This window comes from Larus michahellis, chromosome 6, assembly GCF_964199755.1.
Source record: "Larus michahellis chromosome 6, bLarMic1.1, whole genome shotgun sequence".
Classification (NCBI taxonomy): Eukaryota; Metazoa; Chordata; class Aves; order Charadriiformes; family Laridae; genus Larus; species Larus michahellis.
Window position 1 is genome coordinate 43488950 of NC_133901.1, and position 21948 is coordinate 43510897.

Below are 21948 nucleotides of genomic sequence, written 5' to 3' on the forward strand. Positions count from 1 at the left end.
TTTCACTCATATAGAGCATAGGGGAATTGAATGGCAGATGTGAAGTTAATTTTTATTCTTACGACATTTTCAGAACAGAATCTGACCCATACCTCCCTTTAGTTTTTGCTAAGTTTTCAATAAAAAGATGAATGTTTTTGTGATGGACTATAAGCTTGTTGATTGTCCTGGTAAGCAGCAGCTGCAAAATCTCATTCAGTTTAGTATGTGAGAAAGCTGAATGTCACACACTAATTCATTTGAATAGGAGCCAAGCTAATATTCCTTATTGGGGTAAAACGCCCACTGAAGTGTTTTTATGGAATTAGGATGGTGGATTCATCATTGAAATTTGGAAACTCCCATTTTGGGCGCATTGAAAATGCGTTGTGCAGACGAACAAGCTATTTATACAGACATGTGGTGTAATACTGGATACTCCTTTAATCTTTCAGTAATCCAGACGTTACCATATGGACAAACTGCACAGATTGATTTGAGGAGGCCTCACTGGATAAACGAATACCCTACTTCAGTTAATTTGCTGAGCTTTTATGTTAGTGTATCAGGAAAAAAAAAATGCTTTCCAGCACATAGTTTATTTGCAGTGACATATAAAATGAGACTGATGACAATCAACACAGGTTTAAGGCAGCTTGTTTGACAAGCAGCTCGTGATGGTTTGGACAGTTATCTGGAAGGCTTTCTTTCAGTTCTTCATTGCTTGTAGCCAATGCACGGCCTTTCCAATGTGGAACCACCTCTGTACGTACATATCAGAGAACGCACACAGTTTCCTCTACCATTTTGCTTTCAGTGATGTACCTGCATTAAATTGGCTTAATGCCTTAGTGGGTTATTTAGCTTTGTTATCGACCTCTGCTTTCTCAATCTTCTGTCCTGTGAGGAACTGCCATATTCCTCCTCTGTAGTTCTCATTCCCCAGGGCATATACAAAGGCGTCCACAGTTGGCACAGTCTTGGCAATAACGGCGGGAATCTGTTGTGAGACACAATTTTATGAACAGAAAAATGCATCAAGGAGCCAATGGGCTGATTTCAGCAGAGGCTCAGTTTCCCTTTACTGAACAAATGCCTGTCTCTGATGGCAGTAGCTTGCTACCTCCAGAGAGACGAGAGGTAAAAGCAATTTGGTCAGTGGGAGGCCCTTGCTGAGGAAATTATAGTCTCCAGGAGAAAGAATTTATTTAGATCAGCATTGCCTGAAACTGGGATATTTCAGTTGAGAGTGAATACACTTAGGAGGAGTGAAGGGTGGCTGTGGGACACCTTTTGGTAGATAAGTGGGCTAATATTCCTAACACATTTTATGTGGGATACTGAATACCTAAGTACAGTACTGCATTTGCTGACCTGAAACTAGGCTGATTTTTCAGAGACTGAATAAAAGTTGAAAGGTTTGATGTGGTATTACTGAGTTCCAGAGGCAGTCTTGGAGCCAAGACTCATAGATAAAAGGGAAAAAAGGAGGCAGCATGACCTTAAGAGTGATCAATTGCAGGTTCCCTGAGGAGCAGGAAGTATTAGAAAAATGAATGAGACAAATAGTCTCTTCAAAACTGAACATTTTTAGCTGGTACTTGACTGTGGGAAGGATACAAAAGTCTCCTACAAACCATGAAGCAGTACAGGCTACAGACCCCTAACTGACTGATGAAGAAAAACACCCCCTGGCTTCCTAAACTGTTGCTTGATCAAAACAGTAATACAATGCCTTTTATATCACAGTGCTTAGCTGGTTTGCCTTAAAAGTGGTAGATGAACAGAATGCTTTGAGGAAATGATCTACTTGTTATGTATGTTATAACAAGTATATTGTTTCCTCAAAACATTTTGTTTATATGTTATATATATGTTATAACAAGTAAACCCAATTGTGAGTAAATTGGCATTGTTCCATAGGAATGGAGAGAGGAGAGTAAGGAGAATATAATTGTTTGAATTCCCTGCTGTTTGATTACGGCAGCATAGACGTACCATGCGGTATTTTGGTGAAATGAACATCACGTTTTCAACTGCTGCGTAGAAGCATAAAAGGCAATAGGGACCCCAGCAAATGACCAGTGTCTTCAATGGTAAACCAGTATTAAACTGAAAAACAAGAGCAATAAATTCCTTTGTGTTTCACAACCACTCACTGCAACAAGCGGATGGGCCAGATCCTGTGAGACTGTGGTTTGTGTTCAGTAGCAGGAGATGATCAGCCAGCAGGATGTGCCTTCTTAGAGACTCTTGCAGACAAATAAACTGTGTGATGCCATTACCATGGCAGTGCAACAAACGGCTGCAGTGGCATCTGTGTTGTGGTAGTAGGATTCCTGTGTCCTTCATGCTAGGGCCTTGTCTATGGTGTTCATGGCCAGCTGTTCCCAAGTATCTCGTAAATATTAATGATAGGGAAGTGATAATTTCATCCTTAACTAGTCTGCATAGCTAGAGAATATCCTAAGAAAGAAATCACATGCTATTGCATAAACTCACTGAAAAAAAAGGTAATAGACAATAACAAGCGCTGAGATTTGTTCAAGAAATATGTAGAGGGCACATATATATATATTCCAGACAGCTACAAGCCAGTCTGCCTGACTGTCTCTTTGCTGGTATAACATCCCCCTTGAGAAGTGACTGTCTTTACTGAGTGCAGGGGTTGGGCTGTGCCTGCCAGCCACGCGTAGTGCCCCAGACTGTATAGCCTGCACCTAAGGAAACAACTCATATAATCACCACATTACATTCCCATAAACCTGCCACGCCAGAGCTGTTCCTTTGTTTCCAGCTCATAAAGATTTCTGAATTTCCTCAGCCAAGTGGAAACACTGCATGTTTAGGAAGGCCCTTCTCCCGCTACGGGGTGCCTGCATGTTTTCTTGCAGTGCTGCAGTTCTGGCTGACTTCCTCAGTGATAAGCTAAGAGCCTGTAGCAAAGCAGGAAATAATGATCCTTCCTGAACAAAGGTTCTCTGGAGAAATATTGATATGCTATTAGCAAATATTCTGCATGCTGCGTGTTTGTTTTGTGACTAGAGTTGGACCAGTGGTGGTGGAGGGGTATCCTCAGGGTCACTAGTCCAAACCCTGTGTTTACAGCACTAGTTCAGGGCAGATGTGGCTGGCTGGTCAAATCTCGACATCTCTAAGGATGGGCTTTCCGTGAACTTTCTAAGTTTATTTACTCAAGTAACAATGGGGAGTTAGCACAGAAGGAGCTGAGCCAAAGCCTCTATGAAAGAAAATGGCTTTTTGAGGACTTTGTCTCTATTGGATGCAGCCCTATTTTGGCAAGACAGTTACAGGGGCTAAGGAAGCTTTCTTACCTTATAGTGCCCACTTTTCTTGAACTTCTGGTGTATGGACTGATAGGCCGTCAGCATGATGAAGCCCGGGATCATGAAATTGAAAATGGACAGAGCAAAAAGAAACGTGATATAGTTTCTGGAAAGGGTGAGGAAGGGGAAAAAAAAAAAAGACGTTGTTAATTCCTCTCTAGGGCATCTCTGTAAACTTACTGTAAATATTCATTAACTTGTATTTTTAAAATTGCCAAAACCAGTTTTGTCAACATGCTTTAGGTGCAGCATTTGCCAAAGGCCAGTTAAGTTGTGCGGGATGGATGGTATTGCAGAAAATCACAACAGATGTTTTGTTTCTAAACACAAGCATCCCTACTCAGACATTAGTGCTGGACTGTATAAAACCAAAACCATTCAGAATAAAAGTGTCAAGTCCTAAACTCAGAAAAGATGCAGCTTATAGATGACCAAGGAATAAGGGAGTCGCAGAAACCTGAGCGTCAGCCTCCACCCCAGAGGAAGCTGACCTTAGCTGTTGCCACATACCCCGGCTCGTGCCCCAGCAACAATGATGGAGACAGATGGGGGTTTTGGTGTGCTGCCGAGGCCACCCCAGGGGACGGCGGCCTCCCCCCCTTCTTCCGTGCAAGCTGGCTCCAGCCCTCACCTGTCCCCTTTGCTGTAGTCTAGGGTGCAGCAGGTTCGGAGGGGTTCGTAGTCATATTCCCCCCACCCCAGCAAGGGCATCACGGACCAAAAGGCAGCAAACAGCCAGGCGAACACCATCATGGAGATGGCCGTGCTCCACTGCAGCTTGCTCCCTGTGGGAAGAGAAAAGCGGATCTCTGTGCCCAGAACGAAACTGGTGGGCAAAGCTGTTGGGCTCTGTGGGGCCAAAGCTGAGTGCCCCGGCCTCTGGGCCTCAGGCAGAAACAAGCAGTTGTCTGTGCTTTGTAGCCTGCATCTGACTTGAGTCTGGAGGAATCAACCTTGTGTAAAATTTGAAGGAAGCTTTTAGTCTTTAGGAAACTGCAAATTGTACTTTCCTTTCGTGTGCTTTACTTACACAAGTGCTGCATTGCTGCTCAGCCTTGTACCACATTGGAGATACATCTGCTCTTACAAACATCATATTCTTGGGTTTTGAGAATGTGTTTAGAGGCTCAGATGAGGCAGAGAGAAGAAGGCACAGGGTGAGGCAGTAAATAGTGTCTGAAGAACTAGAGCGTAGCTGCAGGGTGTGGGCCAGATCAGAAATGTGGCTATGCGGGCACCACCCAGCCCCTGCCTGCTCCCTTTTGCCCTGCTGGGAGTGCAGGGCACATGTGGATATTAAATATACCCCGGTTTAAAATCACTGCTCATCAATATCTATGGGAATATATATATACAACCTGACAACAGATCTTGTTCTGAAAATACTGCTGGTCCAATTATTCTGCCCTTAAGGTCATTGCTTAGCCTGGAACAGGAAATGTGACGCTCAGCATTAGTAATTTTTTTCTAATTTTATAATAAAAATTATCACTTGTGCCTATCTCATCCAGTTCCGTAAAATACCATTGGAATAGGTTAATAAATGAAATGAAAGATTGGAAACTTCAGAAGACACGGGAAGTATTTCTCCATGGAGAAGGCAGGCAGGCAGGCTTCCCCGCTGCTGCAGGACATTGTGTTAGCCTTGCTGCTTGCATGTAAAAGGCCTGTATAATTTTGTTATCGAGGCTAACCTCCATCATCATGCCCATGCTGAATAGCCCATGGCGCCAGCTGCACCAGTGAGGAGCACAGTGACTTTGCCCACTACTCCTTTCTAATCAAATCTGCCGTTCGGGAGAAGTAATGTTGTAATTTTCACTGAGGTTGGGAAGCAATTTTTTCATCTGCCCTTAACAGCAGCATCATGACAGGCCAGGAGGATTCAGGCCAATTCTGACCTTTCTCAGAGAGGTGAAGGACTGGAGTCGAGGTTCTGCCATGGGACCAGAGGTGGCTGACTGGTGGGTGGAGAGCATGTGGGGTCCGCACAGGCTGGAGATCCCTATAAGGCAGCAGCCCCGGGAAGGACTGCAAACTCTACAGTAGCTATTTTGTGTTGTGCTGTCCCTGTTTATTTTAAAGACGGATAATAAAGTAGGTGTGTTAATGAAATTGCCCTTTTACAGGAACTCTGATTCTACCTCTGTCTTTTTTCTTATCTTCCAGAGGTTCTTCAGGGAAAAGAATTAGAATTTGAATTGCATTAAAAATCAACTTGGAAAAATTGTTTGGTACATGTGTTCAAAAATTAGTTATGGGAAAACACAGGTGTACATATTGCAATTTAAATGGCAAGGAAAAAATAAAGAATTACCTACTCCACATTTTAATATGGTGGTTACGAAAAAATGTATTGATTTTTTAGTAATTGAAAACATTATTTTTTAATAATTACTAATGAAGAATGATTAATAATGACTAATATCTGTCTTTTCTATGATTCCTACATAGAAGATACACTTTATCTGCAAAGGCTCAAATATTTCTTTGTAGTACTGACATAACATGACTCTAGAATGACATAGATGAAAATAAAGGAATAGTTTCTGATTCAGGGACTAGAAATACGAGTCCAACTTTCTAGTAACTTGTAATTATTCTTAACCTCCCAGTCCAAAGAAGCATTGTAGCCTAAGTTGGATCTTTCAGAACTGAATCCTATTTAGGTATATGCTCAAATAAGCATGTTAGAGTTGTTACTCATCCAAGGTTTCCACTTCCATTTGTGTTCTACATAGTGGTTCTTGTAGCTTGGCTTTACACAACTGTAACTTGAAATTCAATCTGGACGAAGCTTATTACACAAGCTGTCAGGTTTGTTTTGTGTTTTACATATTCTAGCAATTCCTTAAAAGCATTAGTAAACATCAGTAAAATCAGCTGCACTGAAACCTGGCTCTGAATTTTGTTTCTTTTAAACCAAGCTCATGCCAAAAGTAGCTTTATTGCTTTGGGAATACGATTTTGTAAGTGGTAAGCCCTCCCGATATTCTGAAAAAACAAACTAAATCTTGGGGTTTCTTTTTCTTTTTTTTTTTTTTTTGGTGTCTCAGCAAGTCCTGTAAGATAGTTAATACCAATTATTTCTCATGGTAGCTTGTGGCAGAAACTTTGCTCTCTTTCCACCCCCATCCTTCCACTTCATGGACTACTGCAATATCTTGAAGGTCTCAAAATGCGATGGGCCATGACTGAGGCACTCTAGAGTCACTGCATCCTAGACACACACTGGCACCTTATGGATCTTTGCATGCAAGGAAAAGATCCTTGCATTGACAAAATGTGCCCTCAGCTGCTGGGGCAGTGCTGGTGGCATGCTGAAGGCAGCCTGTGGGTGCCTGCACCGACAGGAGGCAGCTGATCCAGCTGCCTGCATGCTTTTGGCAAAGGGTTGTTGGAAGTCTCACCTTTCCTGCTGTCGCCTTGCACAGAGAAGCAGGGGAAGCTCTTGCTCCACTGGCTCCCACCACCTCTGGGGTCTTTCAGGGCGCCCAGTCTTTTGGTGCCATGTCTTTCCTCCATCCCCATGTGCTACCAGCTGGGGTGCATGCAGGCAACAAGTTGTGAGGCTTCCCACTAAATGGCTTTTAAATATTTTCTACGAAGAATGGCTTTAATGAAGATTTCTATGTTTAAATTTTTAACAGGAAAAGTCCAGCCTATAGGACTCTCTAGGGGAAAACTCCCTGTGCCTTTGGCTGGCAGTGCCCTGCCTCGGTTCCCCCCTGCTGCAGCTGGGAAGGTCTCTCAATTTCCATTAGCTTGCTTTTTTTTTTTTTTCCTTTATTTTCCCAATCCTTTTGCTTTAACGTTTGTGCCTCTTCTATGAAAAACTGTAAGAAAAAGTTTATTTTATTTCCTTTTCCATGGGTGTTAGGAAAACTCATTTTCTTATTAGAAGTAGAATAAAAGGACCATGCGATAATGGAGTCTGGCACCAGGCGTGTCTCGACAACCTGCATTTGGAAAGCTCATCTCTGGGGCTGAGTTCATATGTTCTCTCTTCTCACATTTAAGGAGTCCCATTTTGGACACTAGAAAAGGAGAGAATGAGAACTTACAAAAGTAATTATTTCCTTCTGGATTTGGCCTTTTGCAAATTGAGAGTAATGGTGAAATAGTCCTAGTGAAATCAGCTGCCTGTTGACCCTCCAGGAAACATCGTAAGTAGCTAAAAATGTATGAATGTAAAATTAAAGAAACTTGATATTATTTTAGTTTTAGCCAGAAAAAATACTTTCAGTACAAGAATAGTGAAAGAATCATGCTTCGTTTGCATGGCAAAAATGCCCTTCTCTGAGAGGTCCAACAGCAAGAGAGCAATTCAGTTGTTTTTCTGTAGAGCAGGCCATTCCTTTACCTTAAATATCTTTTTTGGCCTGATAAAATTTAATATAATAGCCATGTAGGTCCTAATTCAGTTAAATGTGTGTGTATGGAGTTCAGCATATGCTTAAGGATATAATTGCTAATTACAGCCCAGTGCTGGCAATTTGGTCCTATTAAGTCCAATCACTCTTATGCTCTGGCTTTCTCACCCTGAAAAACAAGACAGAAGCACCTCTTTTCCATACAGTGAAATATTAATATAGGGGATTTTAAATGGCTTCTGTAATCACTTTGGAACCAAAAGAGGTCACTCTTGAAAACAAAACCCCCCCATCATTTAAAGATTACTAAAATCGTGATATCAAAAGCTTAAATTTTAAGACGTTCTAGATAGAGCATGGAACAATCCTTTTGATTATGCTGGCCAGTTTTTAGTGACATAATCATAAACTATTTCTCCATCTTTAGTCTTTGGGGACATTTATGGATTTAGATTTTTTGAAGATTTATAAATCGGTCAAACATTTAGATCATTTTCACAGACAGAGCGAAAAATACATCTCTGACACAGTGGCTACCTTTCAACTAGATTTCAGGCTGGTGTTCATAAGGAATTTCTCAAACAAAAGGTCAAGAGGATTTTCTAGGATGGAGGGAAAATGTTTCCTCATTCTTGCAAATGGTTAAGTTATAATAGCTGATACATTCCAGAACAATAAACATGGCTTGTACCAGACTTCATGGCATACATCACTTAAAACTGGCAAAGTTTGACACAGACAAAAATATCTGAAAGTCTTATAAGGGAAAATATGTATCAAGGCGTAAGTAAAAGAGGTGTTGGTACCTACTTCATCTGCAGTGCAAAAAGCACTGAGTCACTGGTGCTCATGAGTAGTCATTTTTTTGTAGGAATAAGAAAGCTGCACTGTGTAATAGCTTATTTTGTCCATATCATTAGAAAAAGCTCTTTAAAATAACCTAATAAAGGGATTTTTTTACTCCATTAATTTTTTGCTACGGTTCTCCATGATCATAAAGCTGTCTTGGCGATTACCTCCTGCTTCAGTGAAAATGCAAGATCTGTACAAACACTGGCATTTTGTCTGGGAAAACTGATGCAGGTGCAAGGAAGTGTGGCAGGGTGGCTGCAGTAACTGTGAGAGAAGGTAAGGACATGCTCCTAATTTGACAGACCGGACAGCTGCAATTGGAGCAAATGGTAGTTTGCTAATCTTTGAATACTGATATAACAACCTAGATTTCCTTGAATGTTAAGGATTAGATAAAACTCGCTGCAATTCTACTTCTTGAAATTGAATGCTGCTGTGAAATCCCTGATGATTTTGTTCCATCTTTTCTCTCATAATAATGAAAAAGTGCTGACATAAATCACTTCAGACTTTCCATTTCCCCCTAATTCTGAAATGCAAGTGTAAAATCTTCTAGATATGTTTCTTTTCTTTTAAAATTATATCTGTATGCCATGGTTATGAAAGGAAAAAATTGACCAGAATCCTTCCCCTCTCGATAACCTGCTGATGGCAGCGTGCTACCCTCTCGCCAAAATGAACCATGTGTTACATTGAAATGCCTTCAGCACAGACATCTCTGCAGTAGGTGGCTGCCTGCTTTCAGATTGCTGAGCCCCCGGGCTGTCCACCGGCTGCCCTCTGCCTGCCTGATCCCAGCTCCAGTGAGACCTCCTAGGCTGCTACTTCTTTCCTCCCTTGCTAGGTTAGGAACATAATTCAGGATGGTTTCCTCATTTCTATGGCCAGGGAGGGAGAACTAACAATGTCTGCCTTGACATAAAATGTCATCCTCTGTCCTGAATGCTCGGCTATTGATAGACAGCTTCCTCAGAGTTTGCCCTTTCCTCCTTCACTGTCAGGCACTAACATTAAACTGCATCTTTTTTTCGCCTTTTCCCCCTAATGATCAAATTTTGAAATACAATAATCTTCCTATCTTGCTAGTCATTGACATTCAAACCTTTCAGACTCTCATGCCTTTTCTCCTCTTATTGCATACTTTTAGACTACAGATTTCTGTAGTTGTCTCCTCCTTGCTGGGAAAGTAGCACCTCATAGGCCCCAAAACCACATTAGGGGATGAAAAGAGAGTTGCTCAGCATGGTTGCCTGGGAGGAAGAAAGAAAGGGGAGGAAGAAAGAAAGAGGAGGAAGAGTAAAATCTCTTTAAACTCTTGCTTCTCTCTCACATGTGGTGGTCATACCGTTTTCATCCATATGCCAATCAATAGCAAGCTGTTTTCTCATGCATGACATGTCTAGTTATCAATATGCTTTAAAGGCTAGTACTTTGTCACTGAGGGTTGCAAAGACTTCCAAATTTAAAAACTTGGTTAATTTTCAGGATATTGGTGAACATATTTGTGTTATTAGCATCCAGAATGCCTGAAAAGTCCCATTTTTTCTCATTATCATAGCAATCTCTCACATTCTCATCAGTTCCTTCTTCCTTGGAAATATGGATAGTGGGTAATCAAATGTCAAGCTGAGGAATGCCACAACAAACACTTTCTCGGAAACTGTTAGGACATAACAAAAATATTGGGGATGATGCAACTGAGTCTGGAAGGAGTACCAGTTCCCGGGGAATGAATCATAGAATCATAGGGTTGGAAGGGACCTCTGGAGATCATCTAGTCCAACCCCCCTGCCAGAGCAGGGTCACCTAGAGCAGGTTACACAGCAACGCATCCAGGCGGGTTTTGAATGTCTCCAGAGTTGGAGACTCCACCACCTCTCTGGGCAGCCTGTGCCAGGGCTCTGCCACCCTCAAAGTAAAGAGATTCCCCCTCATGTTTAGGTGGAACTTCCTATGCTCAAGTTTGTGCCCATTACCTCTTCTCCTGTCGCTGGGCACCACTGAAAAGAGCCTGGCCCCATCCTCCTGACACCCACCCTTTAAGTATTTATAAGTGTTGATAAGATCCCCCTTCAGCTGTCTTTTTTCCAGATTGAAGAGACCCAAATCCCTCAGTCTTTCTTCATAAGAGAGGTGTTTGAGTCCCCTAATCATCTTGGTAGCCCTTTGCTGCACCCTCTCCAGCAGTTCCCTGTCCTTCTTGAACCGGGGAGCCCAGAACTGGACACAGTACTCCAGGTGCGGCCTCACCAAGGCAGAGTAGAGAGGGAGGATCACCTCCCTCGACCTGCTGGCCACACTCTTCTTGATGCACCCCAGGATGCCATTGGCTTTTTTGGCCACAAGGGCACATTGCTGGCTCATGGTCATCCTGTTGTCCACCAGGACACCTAGGTCTCTTTCAGCTGAGCTGCTCTCTGAAGATAAAGGGCTGTTCGCTTTGGTTTTTAGGCAAAGGTATTTTGTACTTTCTGTACAGGCATGCAACTTGCACCAGTGTCAACAGCAGTTTAATGTATGGATTGAGAACACAGTATAGCCTGTAGGCTTGATATATCAGATCTATGAAATACGACTTAATCTTCCTGGCAGTCAGCATGTGAAGGATGAAACTAGAAGTGCCTGGTTTTACTGGAGTAGACCCAGAGCATGAGCTTTTAAAACCTTCTGGGTTTTTGCTTTTGTTTTGTTGTTCAAAATGTTCAGTAATAGCAGCAATGTTTGGCTGTCAGTAAGTAACAATTTGAGCAAAGTAAAGACGCTCGTGCCCTTAGGGTCTCTCTGCCTTTGCTCTTAATGTGGTATGCTCTTGACTGGAGATGTGCATGACAAGAAAGCATTAAAGTCAATGTTGCAGAGAGTAAAAGGTCTTTCCACAGACATGCTTATTTTCAGGCTGTCTCTCTTGTAAAATACAGATGCTACTCTTCTAGCTCCAAACGCATTTCAGTGTCCAAAGGGTGTTGGAATGGATTTAGCTTACAGCCTGCATTGTTTGGGGCCTTTGTCTGGACATGAAAAAAAACTCCAACATTTCCTTGCCTGAGCTGAATTCTTGACAAAAGTTGAAGAACAAAACGTTAGCAACCTTTCCACCCTCAACCGGATCATCAGATTGAACATGTTTGCTGTGGGTTCTGGGGGTGTTTTACCACTTGCTGCTTTAATCATACAGAGGCTGTGCCTGAAAGGCTGTGTGGATGCTAATGGTGGAGGGGATTGAAGCACTGCAGCTCAGCGGTTTCTTCCCCAGCCAACTTTACACTTTCATTTAGAAAATATTTTGTGAAGTGGTCTGAGCAACCTGTGCTTTAGCACAAGAAAAGGAGTGCTGCGTTTATCTGTCAACATTGCCAAAGAAACACAATTTTTTTTGGGAATGGTGCAGTCACGTGGGGTGCTCTGGACTCCTTAGTTTTCTGGAAAGGGCCTGGCTTTAGCAGGAAACACAAAAGCTACAGATCTGCATGGGAAGACCTCATCCATTTCTCCCAGGTGGCGGAGCTGCAACACAACTGCCAAAATGGCTAAACAGTGCAGATTAGGGCATTCCTAGCATTACGGAGTGCTAAAATGTCCTTTCAGAGCAAGTTTGTATTTCATATCATGTCTCTTTCCCTTTTCCTAGTGAGGGCCATGAGATTGTACGCCCTGTGTTCCTCACTGAGTTCATTCCTAATAACTTTTAAAAACGTTAGCTACATAGAAGTAAACTGGAGAGGGAAATGGGACTGACAGATACTAAATTGCTGTATTTACTATGAAAGTTGGTGTTTGGGGGGAGATTAGGCCCCACGAAAATATCCACGAAAGACAAAAGCAAATATCATCCCTATGTGCCCTATTCACAAGAAAGCAGGTTTTGCTAGTTCCAGTGCTCACAAGGCTGCTAGTTTGTTTTACAGCAGATGGTAATGCCCCTTGCTGTGCTTCCTGACTTCTGTGCTAGGAGAATACAGTTATTCCCCTGTTCTCTCATCTGCGGCGGTGGCTGGAGCGCACCTGGAGGCTCAGCACACATCCTAGCAGTCTCCACAGACACCAAATCCAACTCAGCACCCTAATTCAGCAGAAATTTCTACTCATGTTACATAAATGCACAAATCTAGTACCACCAAAGTTTGGGAAGTAGTTCTGTGATAAAAGACAGAGTGTCTCTGTCTCTATAAATCCATAAATTTGACAATCCTGTCAATCTCTCTTTCTCACCTAAATCAAAAATATGCTTTCATAAGTCCACAAAAGAGGAAATTTTTTTTTCCTGGGTTGATCTCCCTGTCTAATATTAGATTTCCATTAAATCCAGCTAAGGTGTGAGATAGTTAAAAACTGAATTGCAAGAAAAAACAAAAAGTGGCCTCAGTAAGAGATGAAAAAGACCATATTACTCCTCTTTTCAGCTTAAAAATAGCTCTGCTGCTTTTATTGAAACTTCCAGATAATTTGTTTCTTGCTTGGGTACAAATGTATCAAGTTCCAGTCTTCATGAGGGGGCCTGGAACATAGCACAAACCCTGCGAATGTCTCTTGTGCTCCAAAGTGCCTGTGTGTCACACAGCGCGGCTGCTGAGCTCTGTCTGCCTGATCCTGCGTCTGCAGAAGTGCTTTGCTGTGGGCTCTGTTCCAGCTGCCGTACCTGCAGAGACAGCTCTCTAGCTACACGAAATTTATCTGTAATTAGTAAACTCTGCATGGGCATGGAGATCTGTTAGGTACACAGCAGGGTGTTGGATGGAAGCCCAAGGTGTATAGATTTTTCTTTAACATGAGGAGCTGGATTTTGTTAGGGACACTGAAGTTTACTTATGGAGAAGGTGAAAGCATGGCAAGAGGGTCAGGCCTTGGATGTGATCTGGAAGAGGAAATACCTCCTGAAGGTGGTTGGTTAGTGCCCCCTGTATGGGAGCAGGTCCTTTGGAGAGATTGTTTATATTTGCTCTGTCTCTAGTGTGTAAGATAAATAAGCTTACATATGAGATATGCAGATAATAAATATGTGTTTGCTTTGATTCTCTGAAATCTAAACAAGCTGCTTTATCGCAGGATCTGGGAAAGGTTTCTAGGTAAATTTTAGCCCTTACTTGTACAGTAGTGATGATACCGGTCCCAAGCGACCGCAGCACTGGAACTTATGCTGGCTAGTGCTGTCCAGAAGCCCTGGAATCCATGAATTTGACAGCCATCAGAGCCATAGGGCCAGTATCTGTCAACAAAAAAGGAATATGTTAAGAAAATGATAGAAAGAAGTGAAGATATGTTTGGAAATTGCATTAACGTAGAAGGCAAAATGATAGCCTGTGCACATGCTTTCTACGTCTGAGAAACATTGTGAAAGCTGTGGTTGCCTTTAGGTATTTGCTAGTATTTATCTTGCTGTGGTGTCTGATACAGTACAACAGCTATTTTTACTCTTAATATGGAGAAGAAAATATAACCTGCATTTATGTGATGGAAAGTTGTTTTTTTTTATTTGAAATCTATATTTCATCCAATTATTCGTATCTTCAAAATTTGCACCCACTGGGACCAGCTAATTTGTCAACATGTGAAAGTAAAAAATGTGTAATAACCTTTTGGAAAATCAGTGTTCACTGTGTAACAGAGTACAAAAGCTTTCAACAAACAAAAATACTCCTGATAACAAGACCGAGGCCTTAGTCTCAGCAAGACCTTGGTCTTTGCAAGACCAATTCTTTGCAGGCATAGAATGAAAAGAACCATGAGATGATCTGATGTAGCAGACATCTGCTGACATGTGCCTTCAATGTCCTGGTGACCCATAGCAAGGAGCCGTGGCTTTTTTTCTCTCTGTATTCATCTAACCTGACTCTTACGCTCATAAAGCTGGCTGTGAGGTGGAAATCTTCAGCAATCTCCTTTCTTATGTATTTACAGAACACAAGTTTAATTCCTTAGGAGACTACCCCTGGAAGTCCCTTTGAACGGCAGATAGCTGACTTCTTGGGAGGCTGGGAAACTTCTGCTCCCATTTAAAGGAAAATGTCCTGCAATTACTAAAACTAAGCTCATTTTGATGTATTTAGCTTTTCAGCTTCAGTTCAGTTAAGGCATCTTTATTGACTTCAGCGAGACTTAAGTGTCTGAAACAAAAGTGGCCTATAGAGGAGGTAAAATAGTGTTGAATAAGGCCTCATTGGAGCTTATTATTGACTTGCTAATTTGCAAATATTTTTTTATATCCACTAACAGAGGATAAAATAGTCACATTCTGGCTTGAAATGTATTTTTCTTCTCTATTAAAGGTATTTCCAGGGTTTAAAATTAGGCTACTTAGGTGGAATTATTCATGTGGTAGTTGGCTTTTTTTTTGAGTATGGTTTGCTTGTGATTTGTTTGTTGTAATTATGCGCTGAAATGCTCGATATTGTTTCTGTCCTCTGTTCCAATTAAATGATTGACAAGTGTGAAAACATGGAAAATCAAATGTGTCATAACTGATGTGAACTCCCTGCTAACGGATCTGCATTTCCATTTTTCACAAACTCCTCAAGTAAGTGCTTTAATGGAAAGGTACATAGCGAAAGACTTGCAGATAAATTTGGGGTCAATCTAGAGGTTTAGTCAAATGAAAACGTACTACTATTTTGATATTCAAGTAGCTTTTACTATAACCACTGGTAAAGCTGTCCAGTTAAATGTCTTCTATAGTCAGTCTTATAATCTGTCAGTGATTATACGCAGTAAAGTCTGCTTTTTTACTTGCCTGGTAGAACTATATAGAGTTTCAGTTTGCTGTTTCAGATTGAGAGAATGAGAAGGTTGGTTAGGTGGTGTGCTAGAAAGAGAGTCATTTAATTAATTTGACCTCTTAGAATGTAAGCGGCTGGTTTTCATGTGGTTCTTCTGAACATCTTTTAGGAAAAAGAAGATATACCTTAGGAAGCTGGAAAAGGCAGCGATGAATGCGTTGATGCAGATCCCGCAGTCGGCTAGTGCAATGCTGAGAACCAGCAGATTGCTGGGTGTTCGGATTTCTTTGATTTTTCGGAAAGAAATAATTGTCAAGCCATTCAGACAGAAACCAAGCAGGGCTGAAATACAGAATTGTTTGGGGTGATTCAACTGGAAATGGAAAATATCTACAATGATACTGCTGTGTTTTTTTAATGAGAGAACAATAATTACTGACGAAACATGCACAGGGAATATATCTGACGTGGTCACAGTCTGCACGCAAGTTACAAAAACTTTCAGGAGAGAAGTCATGGGTGACAGCTGAAGCCAATGCCCCAGACTATATCAGGGATAAGGCCAGTCATGCGGAGCAGAAATGGTTTAATCTTATTTGTAATTCTACCTTTTGTTTTGAATAGAGAAACCTGATTGCCAGGCTCCATCCAGGGAAATGTGGGTCAGAGAGAGGGAGATTGAGAGGAGGCAGCTTCAGAGTGGCTGACAGTCAGCACATGCTGCTGTTGGACCTGTCTCCAGGCCTGTCTTTGGTAGAGAAATGGGTTGTGTTTAATATCAATTGTAACATTCTTTTGTGTCTAAGCATAGAAATCCCTCAGCAGTGTTTCAGTCAGCCTGCCTCCCTTTGGGCTCCTGTCTAAGGTTAACCTAGACAGTGCTTGAATCACACCAGCTCAATCTTATTACTGTCCTTCGTCAATGGACTACACATGGAAAGGAATAATCTAATTATAAAAAGCAGTCACTCATAGATTTAAAAAAATAAGTTAATGTTGGTTTTCAAAGGGGAGCATCTAAGCAACCCCAGCTATTCACGCAGCACAGGGCTGTGCCACCCTGAAACCCATTCTTCACTGGTTTAAACTCAAGTTTTGTCCTTTAATGTCCTTTTCAAGATGACCTGAATTATTCTAGCTCTGATGAGGCTCTGACTCAATATCCCACCTGTAAGTCTCAGTTAGATGAGAGGCAGTATGTCTTTTTCTTTGTGTTCTTCTTGGAAACAGAAATGATGTAGCACAGAAAAAAACCCATATCCCGTAATTCTGTAAAGTAGTGTAGTTACTTATGCTTATTGTCTTAATTCTGCAGTTACATAAGATGGATGATTTTGTCTAGTCAGAAATCCTGCTTCTACCTTAATTGCATTAATGGCTGATGGCATAATCATAGTAACAGCTGATGTGCGTCTTTCATTACACAACATATAACAAAATATTTCCAGGAGAAGTATTTGGAGCCATTTGAAATCTGCTGTTCCTATTTCCTCCCTGCCAGCTCACCTCCCACCCACAGGGTAAAACTGCTGCCAACTCTCCCAAATGTAATCAAGCCTTTAGGAGAGGTATGTTGTGGCCATATTTAGAGTAGAGCTGAGGAGTTACTACTGTATCGACTTTTTTCTATCTTTCCCCTGTTTTTGGAAGCTCCAGGCTTCACCCCACTCTGCTTTCTTGAATCATAGAATCAGAATGGTTTGGGTTGGATCATCTAGTTCAACCCCCCTGCCCTGGGCAGGGACACCTCCCACTAGACCAGGTTGCTCAAAGCCCCATCCAGCCTGGTCTTGAACACTTCCAGGGATGGGGCATCCACAGCTTCTCTGGGCAACCTGTGCCAGTGTCTCACCACCCTCACAGTAAAGAATTTCTTGAAGGCCAGCATGAGTGTACAAATAGAGAATTTACTAAATTAAAAAAAAATAGCTTTGAGTTTTCATTTTTAGAAGAGCAAATATGTCCAGTTAATAAAGTGAATAAAAGGTTTTCCTCTTCCCCAGCACTTTTTTGCAAACTGTACTTAGAAGCTGCAGCAAAAAAGGAGGTCTTCATTGCATTTCTCTCAGAGTCTCTGAGAAAGTGAATTAATCTTTGATTATTTAGTTTGATCTTCTAAGTCAGACAATAAGGTATTATTGCCGATCTGCTGGGCACATTCTGCCTAAAACCCTATAGAAAATACTTGTGTTTAGTAAAACATAAATGTGTTAGACCACATTTAGTTTTAAGGGAAGGTTACCAGCACATACTTTGCTTGGGCTTCAGCAATGGCAGGTCCCCACAGGCTACAGCCCCAGGCACAGGTGGATAGGTGGGAAGGTGGGGGCCGGCAGGGCTGTTGTACCACAACCATCCCTTTTCCAGCAGGACCCCGCTGTCAGGCTCTGCCAACACCTGGCAGTGTCCCTGTCCTCCTGCGATGTCTCACCCCTCAGTAACGAAGTGCACATTCATGCCAGGACCTGCCCGGCCCTGCAGATGGCTTAATGGCTGTTGGCCAGGTTTAGCCCTGTTTAGGCAGCAGCTTGCCCCTGGGCCAGTAGCAGAAGCTTTTTCTTCTCTCTCTCTTTCTTCCAAGAAAGTGTTTCTGACACAGGTCTTCCAGCTTTCATTTGCAGGCAGATACGATGCTGCTTTCCAGCTGAGCTAGCCTTCAAGGAGAGGGCAAGCCTCCTCCTTTCTCCAGTGCTCCACGTTTGCGGGGTGAGCTGATGAATATTTATATCATTCTGATGGTGCTTACAGCTTCTCCTCTGCTGTTGGGCCCCACGATACCTGCATCCCCAGCTGAGCAGCACTATGTGGGGATGGGATCCCAGGCCCTGACCGGGTTGTAGCTCAGAAGAGATGCCAGTGACTGACACCAAAATAATCCTAACTACAAGCCTCTCCTTCGCTAGCTGCCAGGTAGATACAAATTCTTAGTTTTATTGCAGTGTCTCAAACCTTAAGAAAAGCTAAATTAAATGAATACGGTCTCCTACCTTCAGTTTTGCTTCTTAACTCTGTGAGAGCTTTTGGATCTCATGCAAGTATATTTCTGTGTATTACTTTTACCCAGCAGCCATTAATTGCGGCGCTACCAATGCAATCTGGATGTATGCTAAAAGTTAACAGGCTGTTTTGGACCTATCATCTTTGATTATATGACGGCCATCACAGCCTACAAAACGAGCAGCCCAATTTTATTGAGAGATCATAAGTCATTTCAACGTCCTTCCTCTGACGAAGATAAAATTGCCTTTAAAAGTCAACAACAAAGTCTTACATCCCAAATTCTTGATAAGAAAGCTAAGTAGCAAGTACTTCCCTGCCATAGGGCAGCTACATATACGGAACAGATCTTCACTGCAAGTGGCTTGCAGCTCACCCTGACTTACTCACCAGAAGTACTGGTGATGTAGCCACAGTAACCACCATACGTCTGGGTCAGCGTACCACAAATGCCGTTTGCTTCAGTTTTCCTTCCCCCTCCCACCAGGAATAATAGGGGCAAAAATGTTATTGCTGCTGAGGTTCCGCACTGAGCTTACCTTCTACCAGCAGGGCAGTGCCGATGGCAAACACCTCTAATTCAGTGAAGCCTTCAGGGAGCGGGTATGCAGTGACCATACTTGCGATAAAAATGCCAACAGATTTAACCTCTGCCCTCTGTTATAGCTGTAGGGCTGCCTTTTCTCTGGATCCCCCTTCTCCCACTAGCTCAAGGCTTCTTAAAGGAGCAGCTCACGTGCAGACACATGCTCATTATTATATAAAAGCTTTGGGGTTTTTACTCCCGTTGCTACAATCCCTGCAAGAATGTTATTAATGATGGGACTAGCATCAACCCGCACTCCCCCTTTTCCTGCAAATCGTATTTCAGACACCAGCAAAATGAAAGCATTCACTGCAATTACAACAAGTTCTTTGTAGAGACAAGATTAAGAACCCTGTCCAGTTAATTCTGCAACACTGGAAAAGAATTAAAGGTTGTGGAACGAAGGAAACACGTAATATATAATTGGGGAGTGACCTGAAAAACAAAGGGGCACTCATTGAGTTGGTAATTAGGGGAAAAGTATGAACCAATAATTTCTGCAGCATACTCTCACCACTTTCTTAGTGACTGGCCAGTGTATTTTTCTGGCAAAGACTATTCTGTATATTAATATATTTCCTCTTCATAACTGAGGCTTAAATTAAGGTGCACACTGGCACAGCCTGATTAAAGGCAAACACTTACAAATTACTGATTTTGGGCCCTGGAAGTACCAGGATGTATGCAAGCTGCCTAGTGGTGAGCGCTCACAGGAATTACCTTACTGTCCTTTTGGAGACGTTTGAGGACTGGGGTCTTGCTGTAGTGTGGCTCTGGAGTGTGTGCAACATGTAGCTTGTCCAGCCTCCAGATCCTTAACTGCCGGCTGACTTCCCACCACATGATGGATTCGAGATGTGCATGAGCCCTTGTTGTTTCCCAGCAGGGTCAACCATTTTCATTACTTGTACTACTAATTAACTAACTCTTTGGGAATTTGAATGCCTGGATCCTGCAGAATGGATTAAAAGTAAGCAACTTGGCCATACTACTTAGTTTTTAACCTACATTTAGAGTAGCAGTAGTTATGATAACTACTAGATAGGCTTGTTTTCTTTTAATGGTGCTTTATTCTGCCTTTTTTAGTGCATTTGTTTCCTTTTTTTTCACTTCTCATTCCATACTACTTTTCCACAGACCTATTCATTGCCTTAACAACAAGGTGCCACTAGCGTGACAGTTGCTACTTTGACACATGATTTTCTTCACCCTCTAATCCTACTGCAAAATGGGAGCAAAAAGGGAGCTGAAGCACAAGGGATATTGTCTTCCCCCAGCTCAGGCCCCACACTGTGCTGACCTGGCTCCTGCTTGTTTGATTCACTCCTGCAGAGTGAACTTGCTCCAGACGCAGCCAGATCTTGTTCATGGTTCTCCTGACTACACAGTGCAGGTGCGTTTACAGTCAGGGGTCTTGATGGAAGACAGTGGTGGATTTTTTGCAGTTTTCCTGGAATCCGTGCTTACAAGCTGTGATGCCCAGGAGAACTGATCGGAGCTTCAAGGCTGTCATGAAACCATCTTGCTGTGTTTTGTGATTTCTGGCATTCAGTTTACAGCTGTTTTTGATGTAGGTAATTGCCTTGATGGATATGCTCTTGGATTTTGAAGTAGGATTCAGGAAGGCATGATATTTGTTAGGCTATATAGATGTTTGGTTTAAGCAGAGCAAAATTACATTGCACCTCATAAATCCATCGTTATGTTCGCCTTTCACTCACCTACATGTCTTGATGACAAAGAAGATGACAGCCCTGCCTCTTAGCAGGGTAAATGACTGATCTAAGCCTGTGTTTTAATAGTGATCCATTGTGTGTTCTTGCAAAAAATTAGTGCTAGATCTTGTAAATGTGCTGTATTTCTTTTTAGTGTGATTGTTTTGAAAATAGATGGCTCGTTGTAATGCTTGTCAACATAAAGCTGCACAGCCTTTCTAGACTACGGATAAAAGACATGGATATTGTCTGAACTGCCCTCATGAGGCACTTTTGGTTGCCTGCCACTGTACTTCTCTCTCACTCCCAAGCAAACCTCCCAAATGTGTTACACAGCTGGTATTTTTTGTGGTGTGCATTAAAGTCTGTGGTGCAGACTTTGCTCATTCCAGAACTATTTTTTCCATGAAAGTTTACCCCAGCCCCTTTGGATTTAGAAGATCTTTATTAGAATGAATATTGTGAACTTGTTGGTTGCTTTTATTCAAGTGTCTTAAAAAATTCCCATGTCTAAACCTTATTTACTTTGTCAGTGCTAAGTCTAACAACACAAGTCAGTCACTTTTTAGGGTGGTTTATCGTCTGACTCGAGTGTAATTGGTATCAATAGAAACTTTATGTACTAGGCTCTTAATATCTATTTTTGATGCTGTGTTAAACTGACTTTCTAATAGTCCATTGGGATAGTATGGGATGATGTGTGTCCAATATGGCTGCTAAATTTAGTTATAAAGGGTTTTCTTCAAGCCAAGAGGAGGTGTAAATGGGGAATAAATTATTGAGTTTGATAGAAACTACTAATGATAGTTCTTTTCCCAGTTGGTAAAACAAAGCTGCATTCATTTCCTTTCCCTCCTTTTTATGTAAGACGCAACCTCATATTCCTGTGAAGTCAGTGAAAACATGCAAAGGATAACAAGTTTGCCAAAGATACTTATTAACTCCTGAAATTATGAAGTTTTTAGTGATCCCTTTCTACTTGATGCCCTCTTTTGATAGCTACTTGCTATTTCCAAATTCAGGGGAAAAGGTCTTTCAGTCAACCTGACATTATCTTGCAACTTCATATTTTGAATTCCCACTGATCTCCTCTCTGCATCAATAAAACATCCATATCATTTTACCCTCTCACTTAAGAATATTTCACTGGTTACTAATTTGTTTGCAAGGAACACACAGAAAAAAGATCTGATATGTTGTTGCCGGCTGTCCCCATGGATGTCATAAGACTGTATGGATTTGGTGGGAGCATATTAATCTTTGTAAAATGTGCATTGTACATTTGTACAAGCACAACAAAAAAAAGGTGCAGTGCAAAGATAACAGAGCACTCATGCACTCTAAATTTTCTCCAAGCAATCAATGCAGATTACTGACATACTTTTTTAT

At 41.9% G+C, this 21948-nt stretch overlaps 1 protein-coding gene across 1 annotated transcript; it reads right to left on the reverse strand.

Annotated features, from left to right (window-relative positions):
* Positions 1–560: 560 nt before the first annotated feature.
* On the reverse strand, positions 561–18952 carry RGR (retinal G protein coupled receptor). The gene is made up of 7 exons (XM_074592550.1): positions 18798–18952; positions 15447–15603; positions 13633–13754; positions 3958–4111; positions 3315–3432; positions 1978–2091; positions 561–979 (listed from the first exon to the last, which is right to left on the reverse strand). The coding sequence occupies exons 1-7, from the start codon at positions 18874–18876 to the stop codon at positions 836–838; spliced, it is 888 nt and encodes a 295-aa protein (XP_074448651.1). The 5' UTR covers positions 18877–18952; the 3' UTR covers positions 561–835.
* Positions 18953–21948: the final 2996 nt, after the last annotated feature.